This window comes from Rhinopithecus roxellana, chromosome 11 (genome assembly GCF_007565055.1).
Source record: "Rhinopithecus roxellana isolate Shanxi Qingling chromosome 11, ASM756505v1, whole genome shotgun sequence".
NCBI lineage: Eukaryota > Metazoa > Chordata > Mammalia > Primates > Cercopithecidae > Rhinopithecus > Rhinopithecus roxellana.
In genome coordinates, this window is record NC_044559.1 from 42,654,991 (window position 1) to 42,679,520 (window position 24,530).

Consider the following 24,530-nt stretch of genomic DNA (forward strand, 5'->3'; position numbering starts at 1 on the left):
CCCTGGCCCCGGCTCAGCTATCACACTGGAGCCTTTGTCTTCCTGGGACAGAGGCTGCCCCAAGCAGTCAACAACTTCAGCCATTCCTCCTTCTCCCACTGGGGACGGGCTGCCAAAAGCTCCCAAAAGCTCCATTCCAGGTGTCAACTCCACATTCGAGCTTATCAGTCAGTGCTTGCAATAAAAGACGCTTCATTCTCGAACACACACCTGAGGGGGGACTTTGCTCTGGTATGGATTCCTGTGAGCTTTCGGGCTGTGTCCCATCATGTCTGGAGCTGAGTTACAACAGATTTATGTCAAGGGCTAGTTGACAGTGCCATGCTGATCTGCCGCCAGCAAGTCGGGGCTGGTAGTGACGCCTGACCCATCCAGAAGTGACATGTGGCCTCTGATGGGCCCCCAAATAGCAACTGCCTGCTGCTTACAGCTTTCATTCAAGGGAATGGGGACAGACAGGGGGAACAAATTGCTGGAAAGTTAAACTGGTGAAGGCCAGGCACAGTGGCTCGTACCTGTAATCTTAGCACTTTGGGAGGCCAAGGCAGGCAGATCACTCCAGGCTAGGAGTTTGAGACCAGCCCGGCCAACATGGTGAAACCCCGTCCCTACTAAAAACTACAAAAACTAGCTGGGCATGGTGGCACACACCTATAATCCCAACTATTCAGGAGACTGAGGCAGGAGAATCACTTGAACCTGAGAGGCAGAGGTTCCAATGAGCCAAGATCATGCCACTGCACTCCAGCCTGGGCAACAGAGCAAGACTCTGTCTCTTAAAAAAAAAAAAAAAAAACAAGGAATGGGGAGAAGACATATCTGGCCTTGGCAAAAATCAGAGGCACCATTTCCACCTCCACTGTACTTTGTCCCCCAAAATATCAAATACCAGACAAAAAGTTTGACGTACCTGAGGGTCTCTGGAAATGCAGAACTGGAATGCCCAAAAGAAGCAAGAATTCGTGATTCAAAGCCAAATCGTCTACATGAGCGAGGAAGAGCTACTAGTCTTTTAAGTTCCTATTTTTCTCCTGTACATTCTGTCTTCTGCAGCAAAGAGCTCAAAGCAGGGTGGGGTGACAGCAGCAGTCCCTACTGAAACACGCCACAGTGAACATCAAATGAAGAAGTCGGCTTGGAGAGCAAGGAGCGTTCATATAAGTAGGTGTGGAGAACACCCAGATGGAGGCCCCAGCTCCAGAATGCCTGCTCCAAGCCCTTACTTAGCAAATCACTTATCCCAGCTGAACCTGAACTTCCTCCACTGTAAAGTGAGGGACGGGGTGGGGTGGGTGTAAAGAGGCCAACTCCGTGAACTTCAAGTCTTCAAACTCCACACCCCTCTCCTGCAAGTCCAACAGCCAAATCAGTCTCAGGACAGCTTTGATGACAGCATGAATCAAAGGTGGAAACCTCAGCAGCAAATGTCAATGTCAGCCTCTGGCCACTTCTCTAGGTCCCAAAATGACTTTTTTTTTTTTTTTTTTTTTTTTTTGAGATGGAGTCTCGCTCTGTCACCCAGGCTGGTGTGCAGTGGCACAATCTCAGCTCACTGCAACCTTCGCCTCCCGGGTTCAAGGGATTCTCCTGCCTCAGCCTCCTGAGTAGCTGGGATTACAGGTACCCACCACCACGCCCGGGTAATTTTTGTATTTTTAGCAGAGACAGGGTTTCACCATGTTGGTCAGGCTGATCTTGAACTCCTGACCTCATGATCTGCCTGCCGTGGCCTCCCAAATTGCTGGGATTACAGGCATGAACCACTGCGCCTGGCTTTCTTTTTTCGTTTTCTTTTTGAGATGGAGTTTCACTCTTGCTGCCCAGGCTGGAGTGCAATGGCATGATCTTGGCTCACTGCAACCTCCAACTCCTGGGTTAAAGCAATTCTCCTGCCTCAGCTTCCTGAGTAGCTGGGATTACAGGTGCCCACCACAATGCCCAGCTAATTTTTGTATTTTTAGTAGAAACGAGGTTTCACCATGTTGGCCAGGCTGGTCTCTTAACTCCTGACCCTAGGTGATCCGCCCACCTCGGTCTCCCAAAGTGCTGGGTTACAGGTGTGAGACACCGTGCCCAGCCCCAAAATGGCATTGTTTGTTTAATAAGACTTCTGATTGAGACTAATAAAAGCTATTAAAGATCTGTTCTAACCCTCAAAAGAACTCTGGTTTGGAAGGGAGGAAACCAGTATTTGTTGCTGGCCACCTACATGCCAATCTGATGTTTTCATCTGCTAAGCCAACTGATGCCTCATAACCAATGTAGTGAGTTGAAGGATGACCTTTGAGAAGGTAAGTCCACGTCCTAAGCCTTGGAAACTAGGAATGTGACCTTATTTGAAGGAAAAGTTCTTTGCAAAGGTAATTAAGTTAAAAAGATCGAGGTTAGCTCATCCTGGATTTATGGTGGGCCCTAAATCCAGTGACAGGTGTCCTCACAAGAGGAAGACAGAAGGAGATTTTGAGACGCACAGTGAGAACATGACTGCATGAAGACGGAGGCAGAGATTGGAGTGGTGCCTCTACAAGTCAAGGACAGCTACCAGAAGCTGGGAGAGGGGCGTGGAACCTGCCAACACCTTAATTTTGGACTTTTAGGCTCCAGAACTGTAAGAGAATAGATTTCTTTTGTTTTAAGCCAATTAGTTTATAGTAATTTGTTAGGGGTGCCCTAGGAAACCTAATACAACCATCATAGGAATGAAGTCAGTATCATCATTCCCATTTTACCGGTGATAAAACAGAGCCTCGGAAAAGCTAAATAATTTGTCCCAATTCACTAGGGGCCCCAGGCATGGCCACTGACAAACCTGCTATTGGCTCCACGGCACAAGCCACTTTTTTGTTCTAACATTCATGAGTTCCGGTTCCTTCATTTTTGGACACAAGGAAAGTGAAATGAGTCATCCCAACGTTGCAGCTTCACAGTGACAGGACCCCAGTCAGAATCCAGGGCTCCGGTACCGCTCAATGATGAACGATGGTGAAGATGTGCCACCTCCCGGAGCCAGCTATTTTAGGGGAGCCCATTTTATCATTGCCACAATTACCAAAATGTGGAGCGTCACACTAATTTTCCCTTGCAGTAAATAGCTGAAAAGTCATGGTGTCAATTTTAATGAGGATCAAGCCAGGCTCCTAAAAGGGCTCCCATAATTGAGAGCATTTCCCTTACACACAACAATGGCTTGCTGTTCAATTCCAGAACACAAGAATGTCACTTAAATTACACGGCTTTTACATTAAAGTGCTTATGGGAATGCCTTTCCAAGGAAGAATTTCAATAAAAAGATCTCACCCATCTTGATGCTTCATAATATCTGAACCACGATCTATGTATCATAGCAACAAAAATAAAACCCCAAAGAATGTGGGCAAGAAAGGGACTTCGCTTGTACTGGGATAGGGTTTCTGATTTTCTGTGAAACAGAGAGGTGGCTGAAAAGCTGGTATCACACAGCAGTGTATCACATTTGGGCCTGTGGGCTACCAGAAATTCACTGCTTAAGCCTGAATCCTTTTTGTTTCCACTTGCTGAGACGTTCAGAGTGACTGCCAACCCTGTACGTCTACATGAGCCTCTTTAGCTGACTCAATTCTTATTTTATTAGTGCTTCGCAAAGCAATTACTAGGGTTTTGAGCAGAGATGAGAGTATTTCACACTTCCATCTTTACTGAAAATGTCTTATACTCCACTGACTTTTGGCTTCTATTTATAAAGAAGGTTCAAGGCTTGGAAAATTATTGGAGTTGAGCTTTAATGGATATTCCCAACCAGCATTGTGTCATTATTGGCCCGTGTTTAGCTGGGCGATCTCCCAAATTTGTGACATAATCAGGCCTCTCTCTGCATTACTCCATACACTCCACGCTCTCTCTACATTACACCACTGAATCATACGCTCTTTTCAACAAGACTGATTGCCAGGGGATTAACATTAGACAGCACAATTCCATTATTCAGCAGCCCAATCCAAATCCCAACCCTAAACTCTAAGAGAGACTTCAGGGCTTCACAGGGATGAGCTGCCAGAAAGCTCAAAGGGGAGGTGGGGTGAGGGGCTTTTGAATGTTTTACATAACAACTCAACCTAAAACTTGCTGTAAGCAAGAGCCCAGACCGGAGTGGCTGCGATCTGACTCCACGATGCCTGGAATGGCCCCAGCCCAGCCTAATGAAGGATTTGTAGACCTATGCAAAGCTATAATCCCAAAAGACTGCTATAGCACAATTATTTTTTCCCACAATAAATTACTTAATTTCAAAATTAGGTATTTAGAACGTTTAGCCCAAAATCTAACTCTCTTTCCCTAAATAGAAATATTTTTATGTCACATTCAGTATACACAAGAACCCAGGTAAATGCCAAGCCATAGGCTCTTTGATCAATGGATTCATAGTGTATCAATGCCAAAATAAATGTTAACCATTTTCTTCTCATATTTGAGTGTTACTTCTCTTTTTGTTTGTTTTGTAAAATATCTGAACATAGTAATTTCCACTAAGAAACATGCCACAAATATCTCCATGGGGAAAGAGTTCTAAAACTCACTCTTTTATGAACATCTATAGTATCAACATTATTCAAGGACCTATCAAATTTTGCCTGAAGGCTTCTGAAGAACAACACTCAAATCTTCAAATAAGCACTATTTTCCCTGGATGCTTATATGCAAATGAAAGTAATGGCTATACCATGCTTTCTAAGGCAGAGTGTCTTACAGATCCAATTCCATTTAACTTGACAGAAAATCAAAATAGTTTTGTTTACTTTTCAGGTAACCTAAAATTTACATTAGCCAAATCTTTGCAATGTGGTTAATCAAGCTTTTGGATTATTTGTTAGTGGCTTTTTGGGCAATTTCAATATCTATGGGGTCTCTCTCTTCAAAGATATTTTGTTGAAGGAGACCCACATGTGAGATGATACTAGGGACACACACACAGGCAATGATGCTGGAGACACTTTGTTTACAGAGGCACAGTGGGTGGTGTGGGCTTGTGGAATTACCAACAGTCACATTACAGCAAAACGTGAGAGTGAACTGAATTAAGTCTGTAGCAGAAGTCAGCAATCTGCATTTAGGGAGGGCAAACCAAAAGAAAGGGCTCATGGTGGCAGGTTGAAAGTCATGGCACATGACAGGAAAGAGAAAAGATGGCCCCTACATGGAAAGGATCTTAACCTGCCATCCTGCAACAGTGAAATATGTCTTAGGTAGAGTTTCATATGTTAGCAATCCTCCAAGACAGAGAAACATCCTTTCTCCATTAGTTACAACAAAGCCCCATCATCACATGCAAAACTAGGGAAGAAATTTGAGTTTCCAAGACAACAGGCTTGGTGGTCTCCAATGTTTAATTAAAATGGCCTACTTATCTGTGCACTCTGACAAAAATGTATTTATAAGCTCATATACATGGTTCCCTTTGCACAGAGGAAATAGCTGCCAGGAACAGACACTGAACTGGTACTGTCTAATGACTTTGTGATGGAAGTGAAGGGCCCTCAACATTCACCTTTTTCCAGCCAACCACAGGCTCAGTCCTCAGACCTTTTCCTTTACTCTTCAGCTGGCGTTCTACAGTTGCCCTGCTGGGAAAATGATGCTTGTCTTTTAAAACCAAAGGTCTCCTACAGCACATCTGCACCCTTTTCACCTGCCCAGTTAACATTTTCAGAGCAATCTCAGCTTCCAAAATGTCACACATTTCATACCACGTCCACTTTACACAGATGACGCTTGGGAACCATGAGGATCGTGCAAAGCTCATAAACTCTGGCTGCCTGGAAAACAGAATATTGTCAGATGACAGAAGCAGCCTTCTAAAATGATAGTAGAAAGAGTAAGAACGAACCAATTCTCCTGAAACTTTTGGGAGAAACAGGACTTAACGTTCACGCTTTCAAACGAGTCAAGCAAGAACGGGCTGGTGTGTAGCCGCCACGCGAGGAGAGGCAAACTCACCCACAACATCCAGGTGGTACGTGTGATTGATGGACCCGTATTCATTCTCCACCACACAGGTATAATTTCCCTTGTCAGATGGGACCACGCTTTCCATAATGAGGCTCCAGTGCTGGTTTCGTACCTGAAAAGATCAAAGCAAAGGCGGTTATTTAACAATCCTAGCACAGAATACCAAGTACTGTGCTTTCTTGATTTAAAAAGAAGCTGAAGGAGGCAAGGAAGGAATAGAAGAATCACCTAAATTCTAAATGGATAACTGTCACTAAGAATCATGAGAAATGAAAACCATGATCATCATCATGGTGAACACCTGTGAAGCAAATATTGACACATTCAGATGTGCAGGGGTATTCAGCAGTGTAGAGCGTGGGCCTGGTACCATTGTGGATTTGAGGGTTCCTCCAGGAGAGGCCAAGTGGCCAGGAAGCCTGAACACCAGCCAGCCTGGTACCAATGGCCATGGGCAGGCGAGCTACCAGTTTGCGCATCCACTGGGAACCTTCAACCTCTATGGCATCACAGAATCATCTAGAACTAACACTAGTGAGCACTTACTGTATGCCAGGCACTGCTCCAAGACCTCTGTCCTGCCTTAGCTAATTCATTTCTCCTAAGGAGCTCATAGTTCTCAGATGTTGTCTGGATGTCTCAGGAAGTTTCAGCTGGAAACATAGGTCTGCCCTTCCCCTCTCTGGTGGTGGCTGGATACACATGTTCCTCAGAGAAATACCCGGAATTCCAAATATGGGAGCAATGAATCCTTACAAAACTCAAGTTGTATATCAGTCTGTTCACAAACTTCTTGAGACTTTTCAAAGATAAGCAGCACATGTGAAAATCAGCTACTGTGACTCCTACCCAAGGTTCTGTCAATACACGAAGAGATGCCATTCTAATGTTCTCCCCCTGCTTTTCAAATATTTCCATAGACTCAAATGTTCAAACATGCGTGAGTTTTCCTTACTACAAAACGTAACATCTCGTATCTTCAGGGTTCAAGGCTTTAGTATTTCTGTCTGAATCCAAGTCACTCTCTATAGGTGTTTTGGACAAGGCACTCCAGTGAAATGAAGTGAAAAAATAAACAGTCAAGGCCTACTAACCTCAGCTATCATTTCAGGAATTTCAACTGACCTTCTGAGCCATGCCCTGGGCACTGCAAGTATTTTGGGTTAATCACGTAAAAAACGAATACAGGCAGTGCATTTGCAACCACATGAGTGATACAAGAAACTAGAGAATAAAGAAAATCATCTCGTAACCACTCCATTATAAAAACAGGAGGGCAGAGCAGCTGTCCACTTTGCAAAGCAGCGCCAGTGATTAGCCTGCCAACAGAGTTAAGAGATGCGAGGAGCATGCTGGAGAGCCACGATTTTCATGTCAGCCATTGAGTTCTGTGCAAGCCATGACTGCAGGGTGGAGTTACTGCTGCTGAGTTCTAAAACCAGGTCGCTGCTCATCACCGACAGTCTTAGAAAGGATCACTGGGTGAAGGTTGGCCTCTTACCTCCTTAACAGCGTACAAGCAGTGAGTTAAGACAGTTCTGGACAGTCACTTTGCTCGGCTGCTGCAGTCACCAACAACTATGAAGGCTGTTTCAGAGTCTAACAGCCTGGAACTGGTGATGGGAAATTGATCCTCACTGTCGCAGGTAAAATGTCTGGCAGTAAAATGAATCTATGGGCATCTGATCGACCGTGGAGAGTCTGTGCTGTACTCTACATCAAAGACTCGCTTTCTGCTCTTGGTTGAGCCATAGACTTAACAGGACCCAAACAAGATGCTACTGCATCTCCCCTTAGAAGAGATAAGCACCTTCCATTCAGAATGTGTCTTCTGGAGGAGAAGGAGATATGGATGCTAAATCTTCCAGCGCAATGAGAATTCCCTACGTACATCCTGGATCCCTGGGTACTACGATGGTGTCATTATGCTAAGAGCATGGGACACGTAGGTATAAGCTCCTTGATTTTACTTGAAGGTCACAGACCCAAAAGGAGACCCTCCCTTCACCTCAAGCTCTCAGGGGTAACAGAAATGATTCTCTCTTTGCCTATGGGGAACCAGTCATGTGGCAGGTAACTTAGGGATGTAGCCATGGGTCCCCACATTGCCAAGCCATGTAATCCAGCATTTATCCCTGCTGTAAATATTCAGTTCTTTGAGCCCCCGCTCAAATGTCATGCCCATAAGCCCTTAATCACGGCTAGTGCCTGTCTCTGGACCCCATTCAAACTGTCAATGTCTTTCTTGTGCCTGGATCCAGATTTGGCACACAGAGTATTCCAAATGGAGCTGAACCTGAACTGCACAGGGAGGGACATCGCCTGACTCGGCTGAGACATCAAATCTTGGCATATGTAGCTTGGCTCACTGCTCCCTCTTTTTAACCCCAGGGGATATGGTCAGCTCAAGTCTCTCACTGGGGCCATGGCATTCCGTACAAGATCCTTCTTCAAGAGCACGTGCTCCCTGAATATTTACTTCCTGGAGATGCACTACAAATATTAATAAGTTAACGTTTGTAAAATGTTTTTACAATGAGAAGCACAATTACCAAACAGGGTGTTTCTGTCCATCCAGAAATCTTGGTACTAGATCAATATTGCCCCATGCAGTGCTGTTAATATTTATTTTCTTACACCATTGCTCCAGTATTTGATTTATTGACCCAAATTTTATGAGCTGTAGCATTTTCCAAATGGATGCCCTTCAACGCCACCAACAGTGGGACTGCTGGACACTTTTGTAGGGGATATCCTACCATTGATTAGTGGTTGCTTAATAGCCAGCTAAGAAACTACAATAATAACTTGATAAAGATGGCAAACAAAAGCACAAAGTTTGGGGGTTTTTTCATTACTCTATTTTCATATGGAGATTCAATATAAACCTAAAGAAATAACTCTTCTGATGACGTAAGATATACGATGCATGTTTCTAAATTCCTCAGATTTTCAGTGCTACAATTCTTTTGCCAGTTAGGCCAAATGCACATACACCATCTTTGCTTTCAGAGAAGAGGGAATGTAAATACCCAATAAACATATGAAAAGATGCTTAACCTCATTAACGATCAGGGAAATGCAAATTAAAACAATAATGAGACACTGTTATTCACCAGCTGATTAACAAAAATTAGAAGGATCAGTGTTATTCAGTACTTGGTGAATGTGTAGGGAAATAAAAGATTCCAGTTGAGAATGGGAACATAAATTGAGAAAAACCTTTGTGTAAAATAACTTGCTGGTACCTATTAAAATTAGCAGCACACATTTTTTTGACCCAGTTAATTCTACTTCTAGAAAGCTAGCCCACAGAAAATAGCACAATTACTTCAAGGCACATGAACAAAACTGCTGCTTCAAGCACTGCTTGTAAGAGCAAAAAACTGTCAAGGAGAGACACATTAAGAATGTATAGTCCATCCTGTATGAACTAATGAATTGTTCATTCAAACGGCGTAGTCTATAGTCATAAAAAAGAATGAAGCATTATGTCCAGACCTGGTAAGGTGTCATTAAACAGTTATTGATAAATGAAAAACAATTAATTCATGATTCCAATTTATTTAAAAAAAAAAAAAAAAGCAGACACATTTACCACCCTAAAGATGCATATAGAACTGAAAGTATAAGCCTGACTATAAACATAGCTAAAATCAGAAAGAAAATATACCAAATTGTTAGCAATGTACCTTATAGAATTAAGCACTGGGATTACGGGTACTGTTTACTTTTTTCTCATTTCTACCTTTCAAACAAACAGAAATCTCAACACACACAACAAAAAAATATAATAAAACAGCTCCTTAGATAATCATTCAATAGCAGCTACCTCCTGCAGAACCAATGGATCTGGCAAAACAAACACAAAAGCCAGAGACGGAAGAAATTCTGCACCAACCAACACAAGACTCTTTCTTTCCTGCTCATGGCCAAATCTTTGTGGAATTCATCATTATTTTTCATCTGCCAGTAACAGAACAGGAGAGCATGGGCTTCAAAACCATGTTCACTAAAGACTTTTTAAAAATAACATTTCAATATTGAAATAAAGCAGATTGAAGCAAAATGTTCTAAACTCCCAAGTGTAATACAAAAAGCGGATTCCATGAACATTCCACACCCTAAACACACAAAGACACAAGGTGGCCCAGACAGGTTTTTCGGAATTCTTCTGTTACCTTCATTCCCCCAAAATGCCTATTAAATCCCAGGCTACCCTCAGGTGACAACTGGGAATGTAGATTTAGTTTGTTGACACCAAAACACCAAAGTGAAAGGTGAAGGGTGAAAGGTTAAAGACCCAGGCTGTCACCTGGATATTTACCTTCCACATTGCAAAAAAATCCAGACATTTCCAAATACCCAGGTGTTCGATAACAAGCAGAATAAACATCCAGAAGGTGATAGAAAGTTTTACTCTGTGCCAGGTAGAACACTGTGTCCATGTGATATCAGAAAGATATTCCCAAGCCTGTCTCCCGCCAGTACCAGCACCCAGTTTACCCAGGAAGACAGCAATCTCTTGTAATCCCGGCCTTCACACAGGCACCCACCCCATGAACAGATCAGTTCTTTCAACAGATGAGTTGCCATTAAAATCCAAAAAATATGCCAGGTACGGTAGCTCATGCCTGTAATCCCAGCACTTTGGGAGGCCAAGGCGGGCAGATCATTTGAGGCCAGGAGTTCGAGGCCAGCCTGGCCAACATGGTGAAACTCCGTCTCTACTAAAAAGATAAAAATTACTCAGGCATGGTAGCAGGTGCCTGTAACCCCAGCTACTCAGGAGGCTGAGGCAAGAGAATCACTTGAACCTGGGAGACAGAGGCTGCAGTGAGCTGAGATCGTGCCACTGTACTCCAGCCTGGGTGACAGAGTGACACTCTGTCTCAAAACAAAACAAAAAACCAAAAATGCATAAAATCTTACTCTCCCATCCCAGCTCCCCACTTTCAGCAGGTGCCTGGGGGACTTGAAACCATCCTTTCTGAAAGCATTTGTGCCAACTAAGCTTGCATGTCAAGGACAGAGGTACTTGCTGTTGCTCACCACCACGCAGATGTGGAGGCAAACGCCTGTTAATGCTTAAACTCCAACATTGATACATGAAGTTTGCTTTTCAGGAGGTGTCCAGAGAACAGGGCCGGGCAATCTGATCCTCGGGACCAGTGGCAGAAACTCTTCCCTCTGCTCAGTAAACAACCACTGGATCTCTCTGGAGGAGGTGGGAAGTGAATCACAACATGCCATGTTTTCTTAGATGCCCGTTGCTTGTAGGTGCTTGCAAAGGTGGCTGCGGCAGGACATCCACCGCCTGTTCAACTTAGCTCTTTAAAAATGTCACGATCCTCCCCATTTTTGCTATTGCAAAACAGACAAATGCCATATGGTCCTGCAATTCCACTCCTAGGTATATACCAGAGAAACTTATAGCAAGGACTGGGACAGATACTTGTACATCAATTGCTACATTATTCACAATAGCCAAAAGGTAGAGGCAACCCAAGTGATCATCAGCAGATGAATGAACAAAATGTGGTATATCCATACAATGGAATATAATTCAGCCATAAAAAGGAATGAAGTTTTGATTCCTGCTACAATGCGGACGGACCTTCGTTAAGTGAAATAAGCCAGACACAAAAGGAAAAATATCCTGATTTCACTTATATAAGATACAGAGAATAGGCAAATTCATAGACACAAAAAGTAGTTAGAGGTTACCAGGTGCAGTGGGGGAGGGGAAATGAGTACTTACTGCTTAACGGGTACAAAGTTTCTGTTTGGAGAGATGAAAACATTTTGAAAATAGTGGTGATGGTTACACAATACCGTGAATGTAATTAACGCCTACTAAACTTGATAATGACTTAAATGGCAGATTTTATGTTACGCATATATTACCACAATAAATGTAAAAACCTCATAACCAGCTGGGCACAGTGTCTCAAGCCTGTAATTCCAACACTTTGGGAGGCTGAGGTGGGAGGATTGCTTGAGCTTATGTGTTCGAGGCCAGCCTAGGCAACAAAGTGAGACCCCCGTCTCTGCAAAAAATGTAAAACTTAGCCAAATGTGGTGCCACGCACCTGTGGTCCTAGCTACACAGGAGGCTGAGGCAGGAGGATCACTTCAACCCAGGAGGTCAAGACTGCATTGAGCCATGTTCGTCCCACTGCACTCCAGCCTGGGCAATATGAGAGGGACTCTGTCTCAAAAATAAACAAATAAATAACCCACAGAGGTCTTAGAAGTTGGAAGAACAGCATCATATCCCCAACTTTGCTCTCAAGAGTATACCTTGGGCTAAATCTTTGCATGCTTTTGGGGAGCCATTCCTTTCATTATGTTTCTCATTCAACAACGACAGTGTTTTTACAAAACATGGAACTACATGAAGAAAGCAGTTTAGCAAGACCATAAATTCTGGTGCAAAACCACCTGGGTCCAAATGGCAGCTGTGCCACCTACGAGGTAGGTGTAGGGCAAGCCCTCAAATGAAAAAGGGCAAAATAACAGTGTCTGCCTCTTTGGGCTGTGGAAGGACTGAGCAACTTGCTCCATGGGAGGCACCTAGAAAGTCACGATGCAAGGGAGCAGTCCATAAACATTGGTTAATACAAACATATGCCTGTGTCCTCATCAAAGACCGCTTGATCTGGGATTAAAGCTGAAATGTCTTCGCTGCAGAAAATCTCCATAAAGTATAAACATGCTGATAAGTACATTAGTCATGATTTCTCCCCCTAAACATACTTGTGGATTAAGCATAACATTTGCATCAAAGTCTTTAAAATGACATCTAAGTAACTAACCTAGAAAATGTAAATCTAATTAACCTATGCTTCAAAACAACCAGTTTAGTAGTGATTATAATAAAAGTTTTTAAAATCATCTTTTCTGAGATCTGAAATAAACTTGGTTCATGCTCAATAATGCTTTACTCTCTGCTGAGGGGTTCCAGGGGAACCTGAACCCCTGTAATACCTGGTGCTGAGGGCTTCTGTGCCAATTTCACAGTCACGTTGAATGAGCACTCTCTCCTGCAGTCTCTCTTGGTCTATGTTCTTAGGTACTTCGAAGTGGCATAAAAGATGGTTTTTAAGAATCCCCTATGCCTAAATCATTACCAAAGAAGGAAGTGAGAACTGAGGTGGTCTATTAATTATCTCAGCCAGCTTCTTGCTTTTCAGCATTAAATTGCAATAACTGTCCTGAGCCCTGTGAAATATCTAGCCATAAAAAAAAATTTAGTAAAAATTATTTTTTAAAAAAATCTGTGCTGTTGTTTAAGAAGAGAAATGGCTGATGTTACATGATGGTGATGCTATTAAATTACAGTTCTCAGAGCCTGAAGGGATCAGGATTATTTACCCAATCTTCTAATTTTAAGGCAGGGGATTCTGAGGCACAGAGAGCTGAAAAAATGTGCCCATGGTCAAGACTGATGTAAAAGCCCAGAAATAAGTATGATTAGAGAGAGAGAGTTATGATTCAAGTCCAGCTTTACCATTGTATCAATCACACATTAATAACATCCAGCAAGACTTTGCTCACATACTTTAAAAATAATAATTTGATTCTCAATCACCTAAGGATGGCTCAGCATGGGTTCTCTGATAAACAACACTGAACTGCAGAATACCAAATAGTTCTACTGGTCATTCGAATGAAAATGAGCTTTCTGTCCCATTTCATAATTCTCTTTGACTTTGTTTTGTTTTTCTTTTTTTTAATCTTCCCTCCTCCCTGTATTGACCACACATGCATGCCATTTCAAAACAAGCTGTAATGCAGGGGACAGGGCCAAGGTGCCTGATCCATAAACAGCTAGAAAGAATGAGATGGACAAGCCACCAAAGCGCAATCATAGTTTATGGAACGAGTAGATTTACAAAGGAAAAAGAAAAATTGCAGAAATAACACACATTTGTTTGAAGAAGCTTTTCAGGCCTTTGCTTTCTGGAAAAACACATCTTGGAAAACTTGACATTTTGCTTCTTCATTAAATAAACTGGCAAATAGTCCGGGTGTGGTAGCTCACGCCTGTAATCCCAAGCACTCTGGGAGGCCAAGGAGGGTGGACCACTTGAGGTCAGGAGTTCTAGACCAGTCTGACCAACATGGTGAAACCCCATCTCTACAAAAAGTACAAAATTAGCTGGGCGTGGTGGTGGGCACCTGTAATCCCAGCTACTTGGGAGGCTGAGGCAGGAAAATCGCTTGAACCCAGGAGGCAGAGGTTGCAGTGTGCCGAGATCATGCCAATGCACTCCAGCCTGGGCAACAAGGGCAAAACTCAATCTCAAAAAATAAAAATAAAATAAAGCAAAGTGGCAAATGGACAGGAGTCAGGAACGGATCAGTTAGATGTCAGGCCCTCTGAGTTTTAATTAGGTCTCTTTGCTTTTGGAGAAGTGGTGAGGAATGAAAATGACAATACAGTTCCCTCAAGTCAAATGTTCAAAGGTACCTCTTTTTTTTCTTTTCTTTTTTCATTTTCTTTTTTTTTTTTTTTTTTTTTTTTGTTGACAGAGTCTTGCTCTATCATCCAGGCTGGACTGCGGAGACACAGTCAAGGCTCACTGCAGCCCCAAACTCCTGGGCTCAAGCAATCCTCCCACCTCAGCTGCCTGAGTAGCTGGAACTACAGGTGAGTACTACCACGCCCAAGTAATGGTTTAAACTTTTTGCAGAAATGGGGGTCTCACTATGTTGCCTAAGTTGGTCTTGTGCTCCTGGCCTCAAATGATCCTCCTGCCTCAGCCTCCCAAAGCACTGGGATTATACTGCCCCTGCGCCCAACCCAGAGGCACATTTCTTTAAGATTACGTCAGTCACGAAAAAAATATCAGAGGGAAAACCCAACACCAGGGACCATTCCCCCCAAAGTCTGCCCTGGTCAGGCCCCAATAAGGACTCTCCGAGGCAAGAGCAGGCCACAGCCAGCCAGGGAGTTCCCCACTGGGGAGGCCCACAGGTGGGAATGAGCCTCTTTGAGCTCCAGTGACTCCGGGACCCGGGGTTGGCTTCACACATTAGCAAAGATGATGCCTTAGGTAACGAAAGGAACCTTCCCAGGAGATGAGAAATGTGTCTTTCCTTTTCAAGCCCCAGAAGCCCTTGGGACTCAATGGAATTTCTAAGAGTTTCTGGCATCTCTAAAATGAACGTTCAATGCCACTGCTGTTGTGAAAAGCCCTTGATCAACCTAGGCTGACCACCTCTGCAACTAGTGGGCCAACCTTCCAGGCCACCCCACCCCACAGCCACAGCCTTTCTTCACCAGAGAACCATAAGGGTGAGGACCATGCCAGCACACTGTATCCAAAGGTGTGGTCTTTTTCTGCTTTTGGCCTTTTTTTTTTTTTTTTTTGGTAAAGCAAAATATATTTTAGGTTTTTGTCCCGCACACTGAAATTCCATTTCTTTTTCCCTCCATAAACAGCACAACGTGACACAACAAAATCACTTTGGTCATCTGTACTCCACAGGGCAGGCTAAAGGCTTTCTGCTGAGAGTCCTCATTTTGCTTTTAGAACATAGGTGCTCTCCATCTAGCAGAATGTTGGCATCAGTAATTAACACTGAACTGCACCTGTTAAAAATCAAGCAGCATTTTCTCATTAGGCCCTGTTAGTCTCTTAGCATATTTGTAATCACTAATTCAGATTTGCAAAAAGCTCCTTCCCCATAGTAATGATGTCGGTTCCATTTATTTTGAGCCCAGGGGTCTCTGGAGCCTCATCAGCTCCTCTTTGTACTTATTTACAAGGCTGTCTTAATTGACGAAATTAGTTAACCACCAGGATTTTGACCACCATTCTCATACTCAGATTGTATTTAAATAAATCATTGGAACGGCATCAATTATGTGAGTTTCAGAAAGCATTTGGTGGTTAAAAACAATCCCAGGGGCCGTTTAACTCTTCCTTTCTAACCAGCATCCCCCCATGAAATCCTTCACTTTTTTTTTTTCTTTTTTCAAAAAGATTTCTTTTAAAAGGGCCAACCTTTCAATCTCATCGTATCTGGTCTAAGGACTGAACTAAGAACAGAAGGATAAATCACCCCCCTGCCTCTTGCTTCCACCACCAAGTAGGAGTTGTGAAAACCAACCAAAGTATTTCTACTTCCAAGCTTCAACAGTACCCAGCTGCTAGCAGATCTGCCTCATAACTGTTTCACATGTTCACTGCCCACCATGCATTTCTAGAAACTTACACATAGGCGGTCCCCATTTTCCCCTGAATTTTAGCCTCTAGATGTTAATTTCTAAGTGTTAAAAAGGCAAAAACTTTTGCAGAAGCAAATAATCCTTTAAAGATGAATAACTGTCTATGGGATTTCAGAAAAGGGCTCCAGGGCATTTTTAGGCGGAAAGGAGGCTCATTTACCCACAGTAATGATTGGAGTTAAGTGATGCTGGTGTGTTAAAGACACGTGAGACACAGTCCTGGATGTCCCTCTGCTGCTACTGAGGAATCCTCCCCACCTGGCTCTAAAGGACCTGAGGTCTGAGCTAAAGAGCATCTTCTAGGCCGGGCGCGGTGGCTCAAGCCTGTAATCCCAGCACTTTGGGAGGCCAAGATGGGCGGATCACGAGGTCAGGAGATCGAGACCATCCTGGCTAACACAGTGAAACCCCCGTCTCTACTAAAAAAATACAAAAAAAAAAAACTAGCCGGACGAGGTGGCGGGTGCCTGTAGTCCCAGCTACTCGGGAGGCTGAGGCAGGAGAATGGCGTGAACCCGGGGGGCGGAGTTTGCAGTGAGCCGAGATCCGGCCACTGCACTCCAGCCTGGGCGACAGAGTGAGACTCTGCCTCAAAAAAAAAAAAAAAAAGAGCGTCTTCTATTCCTCCCACCGTCAATTTTCCCAGATGGGTTCCAGTGATCCCCACGTCTCCTGGCATTCAGGTCCTTGGGCAAACTCTTCCCTAGGGTCTTGCTTAATAATGGAAAAAAGCAAAAGTGGTGGCTGTCTCTTCCAACACTGGGCTACAAAAGGCTGTGACTTCTGTGATTCTGCTCTCATTCTCTCTCTCTCTCTGCTTTCATTCTCTCTCTCTCTCTGCTTCTCATTCTGCTCTCTCTCTCTCTCTGGCTTCTCCTTTGCTCTGATGACAGCAGCTGCCCTATGAAGAGGCCCGCGTGGCATGGAACAGTGGGCAGCCCCCAGTCAACAGTCAGTGAGGAACTGAGGCCCTCTGCAAGGAAGTGAATCCTAACAGCAACCACATGAGCAGTTCCTTCCCCAATTAATCCTTCCGATGAGACCTCAGCCTCAACCCTTGTTTACAGTCCTGTGAGACAGCTGGAGATGGAAGATCCAGCTAAGCCACACCTTCATTCCTGACCCAGGAAACAGTGAGGTAGTAAATGTTGCTTAAAGCTACCATACCTTGGGGCAATTTATTATGCAGAAACAGGTAACTAATATGCCCACTTACGTTCCAAATGCATCAGAGAATTTCATCATTCCTTCAGTCCTCTTCATATGCTCAATTATTACAGTTCTCCCCTTCCATACTAAATAATTTGGAAATTCCATCTCTCTTTCTGAGACACCTCTCCTTCCAACTCAGACCTGAATCCTTTCCTGACCTCCTTTCTCCTTATTCTTCCAAACAGCCAATATCACCTTTCCATGCACATCCATGGGATGCAACATGTTCCTGCAACTTCAACCAAACCTGTGTCCCTCCTGTTGCCAGAGTTCTCCTCTGCCTCCCCTCCAAGACTGGACTAGGAGCCCCTCAGAACTGGAGCCATCCCTCACCCTCTCATCTCCCCAGAGCCCAGGAGGATGCCTGGCACACAGGGTGCTCAATGTCTGCTAAGTGGATGAACAAAGGCTAGAAGGAGCATGCACAGGCATCTGCAGGGAGACAGCTGCCAATTTCAAACTCCCGAGGGAGTGATGAGACTAAATTTCATGGCATTGTGTGACGGGCACTTCAGAATCCTTCAAGGAGGATAGCAGATTGCTGCTGTCATCTCCATGCACTCTCCCTTAATGCTTCATATTTCATACCCCAGTCTCTAATCCAAGTCCCCTCACTATTCATGCAATCCTGCTCTGACAGGGAAACTATACTGACGCTTCTCAAATTCCACACCCGTTTTAGTTTTATACACTATAAAGCATATAGAAAACAGACTCTCAACTTTCGACCCTTCTGTTATTAAACTCTCCTCATATGAAGAACACAAATGGGAATTGTACTTTAAAATTACATGCAAGTCCGGGGTAATATTTTTTGTTAATATCAAACCCCGACATGGGCAATTGTGACAATTATTGATTGTTGTTAAAGTATTCCTTCTAATTTCTGCTAACTTTTGAGCACTTTAAAAAGATAAACAAAAATGTAGGGCGGGGCATGGTGGCTCACACCTGTAATCCCAGCACTTTGGGACGCTGAGGCAGGTGGATCACAAGATCAGGAGATCAAGACCATCCTAGATAACACGGTGAAACCCTGTCTCTGCTAAAGGTACAAAAAATTAGCCAGGTGTGGTGGTGGGCGTCTGTAGTCCCAGCTACTCGGGAGGCTGAGGCAGGAGAATCGCTTGAACCTGGGAGGTGGAGGTTGCAGTGAACCAAGATCACACCACTGCACTCCAGCTGCGTGACAGAGAGAAACTCCATCTCAAAAATAAATAAATAAATAAATAAATAAATAAATAAATAAATAAATAAATAAACAAACAAAAATGCAAGAAATGTGATGTTCTGAAAGCATAATTCTACCTTGTAGCCTCCAATGCGATGTTCCTGCTTAAACTCCTTCCCGTTTTTCAGCCACCGCATGGTTGGTGTTGGGTTACCCCCCGCTGGGCAGCGAAACTTGACAGTGTTGGCCGCAGGCACAGCATGGAGCCGCTTTTCCATCTTTTCTGTGTTGGTCCAGTAAGGTGCTCCTGTTTTGGAAAACAATATTAGAATGTATACCGATGGACAGCTTCCCCTCCATGAGTAAACTCCAAACAGGTTAGATCATTTCGCTTTGCATGTAAATGATAAGCTATTTTTAAAATCTTTGGGTAATATTTACATTTGGAAAATATTTTCAGAAGTCTAATCCAGCTGGCTGAGCAGAAGGTCCCAGAGAGGGACGGTTCATGTCTACTAACAGGGGGGAAAAAAAAAGTGTTTGAGGTCCCTTCTCTCTCTTGTTCTTGATGCCAGAAAATCACTTCATGCCAAATCATGTTTTAAAATGCTACTTTATATACATATGAACAACGTATACAACGTATACAGCTAAGTCCTCCAAAAATATATCATTTTGGATTGCCACACCTATTAAATAGTCACATACACACACTAGTTAAAAACAAATTGTCCTCCAAAGCCCTATCAACTTATCCACTAGTGCCTTATTTTAAAGGGCAATCAATAGTATAAATTCTCATTCTAATATAATAAAATAAGCCAGAGAGGCATTCATACATTTCTCAGGACTTACATACAAACAGACAAAAACTGTATCACTAAATACACATTAACTTTTTTATTTAAAAAAATTATTTCCAGTGGTGGTTATGAATACCATAACCCTACCACCCACTAATGATAAGAGGAAGCTACCAATTAAATATGTGAAAGTTATGCCCTCCAAATATCCCTGAAAGTCATCAATACAAGTGACTTTTTAAACTCAAGAAAAAAGTTTTAAATCACCAAGCAAAGTTTATTTTATCTAAATAAAAGCCACAACCTCAAGCCAGAATACCACTGTAAATTCTTCATGCCTGCTAATAGTGGCTAATGACTACTACTGACTGAAAGCCTCTGCTTTGCCAAGCACTGCTCAAAGAGTTTTTACATGTCAACACATTAATCTTCACACCAATTCAATGAGAAAGGCACTATCATAATCTTGGCTTCCAAGTGGGGAAACTGAGGCACAGAGAAGTTACGTAACCTGCCAAAAGCCATGAAGCTTGGAAGAGGTGCAGCCAGGATTTGAACTACATCAGCCTGATGCCAGAGCCCACTGTCTTCAACCCTACTCTCCACTGCTAGGAAGATGCAGCTTCTCCATGAGGTGGAATCCGTACCTTCCACCATTCTGATGTTTAAGGCTAAAGTCCGGGAAAGCCAGCCTGGGTCAAGGCACATGTCCTCCTTTTTTCCTGTCCAGAACCTCTACCGTACAGCAGTTTAAGTTTTCACATATATGTTTCTGTCTTAGCAAAGCGGTAACCAATATCTCTGTATTCCTCTGAAACAGCCACCAACAGGACCTTGAACATTCTAGAAGGCTAATTCATAACTGTGCTTATTTCTGATGAAGGCTAGACTGAACAACAGCACACACACTTCACAAACCCAAGGCAAAATGGCCCTAGGCAGGGACTTTGTCTCTGATGCATATTTAGAAGTCTCCTCTATTCTATGGGTGTAGAGCACAGTCCCTGGGGGATAAGGATCCCCTTCACTTAGCAGCCAGACTCTCAGGATACAATTAGGAATTGAAATGATTGCATCCAAACACCTACCCCAATTAGCCTTCACGCTTGCTCTTGAAACCTGTTGTCAAAGGTAGGGCTGAGATTTCTTTACCAGGGCATGCTCTATCTTTATCCCTGTGCTTATCTAAGTGTCAAAGTGATGGGATTTAGGTGCATCCATATGATGCTAAAACAGTGGGAAGAGGGGCAAAACTATAGAAGCTGGGAGGGAAGAAGAGGAAGGAGAAGAAAAAAGGAACAGGGACCGAATTCTTTCGTTTGAATCCAGTTGCATTTGCAACCTGGGTAGCCATTTGGCTTTGGGTGTTGAATGCCTATAAACGTACCTATTCTTTTGAAGGTTCACCAGGGAGTACTTGATTCCTATTCATCACAAGACTCTCAGGGCCTGGCATATACTGAAACAATTTCAATAATCTTTCATTTTAAAAGCTTCTACTTAGAAAAATCCATCCACAGCCACAGTCACTAAAAAGAAACCATTGAGAGCACAAAACAAATAATGAGCTTTGTCACTACACAAAGATGTTTACAAATCTGACCTAAATGGAAAGCATACCTCATGCTGTCAGGTGTCTGCACTCATGTCATTTGTTTAAGTAAACACAATAGCCTATTCATAAGAATTAGCTAAATATTAATGCAGTAACTCTTTCAGATCGCATCAATTACTACTGAGCTGATCCTGTGGAATGTCTTTTCCTTTTTACATAAAAGAAATCAACAGATATGTGCTTACATACCATTAGGCATGGTTTTTATGTTCCCTAAAAAAAAGTGGGATTTAGCTGAAGGAACTAGGAATGTTGTTCTTTTCTGCCCTCACTGGGCCAAGCCATGGGTGAGACTGTAACAGCACAGGGACCGCCCCAGACCACGCGCACCTACGCAGGCCTGACCTGCGGCAACAGCAACAGCACACGGGCAACCCGCACCTTTGTCTTGGTGCCTCAGGAGTGATTTAAGGACTAAGGTGAAATAATTTTGCTGGAATTTCTGGCAGGTAGCCACTTCCCTGGGGTGATATTTCAATCATCAGAGCTACACCTATAAAATCTGCTTCTGCAAAACAGAGACACAGCCGTACAGCAGGATATGGGCACAGGGCTGCTCATCTAAGTCTCAGAGATCCAAGGTCGGGGGGCACCATAAAAAATCCAGGCACAACCCTCCGCCCAGGCCCCCCTGTGTGACCAGTCCCACCCTGGTGACTGCTAACATCATACCAGCACACAGCCTCTCTTTAAATGTCAAGCTCACAAATAGGTTTAATGAACTTGATACGGGAGGGGAGGAGTCTTTTTTTTCTTTGAGACAGTGTCTCGCTCTGTTGCCCAGGCTGGAGTGCAGTGGTACGATCTCGGCTCACTGCAAGCTCCACCTCCCGGGTTGATGCCATTCTCCTGCCTCGGCCTCCCGAGTAGTTGGGACTACAGGCACCCGCCACCATGCCCAGCTAATTTTTTTTTTTTTTTTTTTTTGTAGTAGAGACCGTGTTAGCCAGGATGGTCTCAATCTCCTGACCTTGTGATCTGCCTGCCTCGGTCTCCCAAAGTGCTGGGATTACAGGTGTGAGCCACCGTGCCTGGCCAGAATTTTACAATAGCTCTTCCTGAAATACACTAGCTTTATGTGAACCCTGAAGAATCTGTAAGATCTAGAAAAATAATAATACTATAAGATAGCCTTACTGCGTTTCCTTCATCAGCAGCCTGGTGTCCTCTGTATGTTTTCGCAGTTGGAAAGGCCACACGTGGAAATGCCAGGGCTTCCCAAGAACTCCAAAGCAGCTGGAGACAAACACCATCCAGGCACCTAGGACAGGCTCCTCTACCTAAGGAAGCCCCTTTTATACCAAGGCTCATGAACAGCTTTAACAACTCTCATTTGGAGAAGGAACTCATGTACCAAATTAAAGATCTACCAAAGCCGAGATCAGCCTTGTCCATAGTAGATGCTCAACAGGGATGTTTACTCAACAATTCTATCTAAAATGAATCTGCAGTCCAGGTGCCGTAGCTCACGCCTGCAATCCCAGCACTCTGGGGGCCGAGGCAGGCAGATCACCCGAGGTCAGGAGTTCAAGACCAACCTGACCAACATGGTGAAACCCTGTCTCTACTAAAAATACAAAAATTAGCTGGACGTGGTGACGCATGGCTATAGTCCCAGCTACTCAGGAGGCTGAGGCAGGAGAATCGCTTGAACCCAGGAGGCAGAGGTTGCAGTGAACCGAGATCATGCCATTGCACTCCAGCCTGGGCAACAACAGTAAAACTCTGTCTCAATCAATCAATCAAATGAATCTGCAAGCCAAGGACACATGAGTTTCCCTGAACTTTATATACCTTAGGGGTGTATGAAGAGCGGGCTTAAAGTCAACTAATAGAGATGTGTGGTATAAACTTCCAATGGCATTCAAAATGAATGATACTAAACCACCTGTAAAGGAAACAAATTAATCTCGATGATAGGTATGGTACCTTTGGCTCTGATATTCTTAGAGCTTCTGATGTAACAGGTACCACGAGAATGATGTTCTCCTAATCATTAAATACTAAGAATGAGCTGATTAAAGGAACAGTCAAACCTAGCCACAGTCAATCAATCACATCCCATCACCAGCGTATAGCATACCTACTCATTATCATTTTCTACACTGTAACAGTTATTGCATGTAAGTAATAATATTAAGTAAGTAGAATTTTACTTTAAGACAACAGAAGTCTTTTAAGATGCAATGGGTTACAGAGAGATTTGTAAACGCACAGAAACTTCCCTTAAAGGCCTCCAACACAGCCTTTAACATTCCCACCCCAGAGCCAAGTTATCATTCTTTCTCGGGGCCCCTTCTTTGTGATAGATGTGTGCTTCTAACATCAGTTTCTCTGTACTGAAAAATATTCCTTCTGATGCTGACCAACAAGAGTAGGGCACCTGGAGGGTACAGCTGGAGTTGTCTTCAGCCTATGGGGTAGGCACTCAAGCGTTTATTGGATGGATGGATGAACGGACAGATGGATGGATGACTATTAAAAGCTTTAGCTATTAAAATGAAGTAGTTGCACTGATTAAGGTCCCTCCCAGTTCGAACATACTTTCTGGGTATCTCTGTGCTAGGCAGGTATTGATTCTATCAACAAATGGTAGGATTATATGATTTCTTTCGACCCTGCAATTTAAACTTAATGAGAAACCATAGTCTGCTGGGCCTGCCCCCACCAAAACCCTTACACATCCCAACGCTGACATCTAAGGTTTATAATCTTCTCTATCTCTCTCTCTCTCTCTCTGGAACCAAAAAAAGAGAGAACACGGCCCAATGATTTAAAGGAGAAACATGGAATCATATTACCAGGCTGTACCAAAAGAGACCTCAGTGACCATCTGGCCCAACGACTGATGTGATCAATGTCATCCAGAAAGGTTAAGTGATTTGATCAAGGTCACACAGCCAGAGGCCGGGCTGAGGCCAGGCCCATCTCCAGCTCCCTGAACAGTGTTCCTTCAACCACTCCAGCCTGCCCTTTGAACTCTCCCATGGTAATTAAGTCAAAAGTTCAAGATTTATGTGAGCAGCGGCCACTGATGACTGCCAACTGTATTTTTATGGATGCAAAAAATTTTAAAAACACAGCCTGTTTCAGCTCCTAGATTAAGTCTCACAAACTCTCTAAAGCCCCACTAAAGCCTCTGTCTCGAGTCTATAATTAGGGCTTTTAAAAATATCACTAATCAGGACATTTGAATGCCTTGACTCCTGACAGGGGAAAAATGTCTCAGAGCTCCCCACTATCCTGCAGTTCTGTTTTTGGTTTGGTATAAACTAAGAGAAAACAAATCTAACAAAATATGGAGATGTGAGTGAGGATATGATTATGAGGGGGTGTGTCTGTGGCTTTATTTGAGAACTCTCATTAAAAACTTGCTAACCAGCCAGGCATTCAATCAGAAATATATGTTTTAAAAACCAAGCAAGTTAACCACAAGTGAAAGAACAGAGCCCACGAGCAGACCAGTTAGCCCACGGGAATTGCCAAGATCTGCCTTCAAAGGAAACT

At 43.5% G+C, this 24,530-nt stretch overlaps 1 protein-coding gene across 10 annotated transcripts in view; it reads right to left on the reverse strand.

Moving 5' to 3' along the window:
- FGFR2 (fibroblast growth factor receptor 2) overlaps window positions 1-24,530 on the reverse strand; it is a 121,459-nt gene that overhangs the window by 55,104 nt on the left and 41,825 nt on the right. For all 10 annotated transcript variants that reach the window (XM_030941191.1, XM_010380504.2, XM_030941195.1 and 7 more), the window contains 2 exons: window positions 18,743-18,912; window positions 5,971-6,094 (listed from right to left, as the gene is read on the reverse strand). In XM_030941191.1, the coding sequence (XP_030797051.1) occupies window positions 5,971-6,094; window positions 18,743-18,912 (294 nt within the window). The remainder of the gene's footprint in view (window positions 1-5,970; window positions 6,095-18,742; window positions 18,913-24,530) is intronic.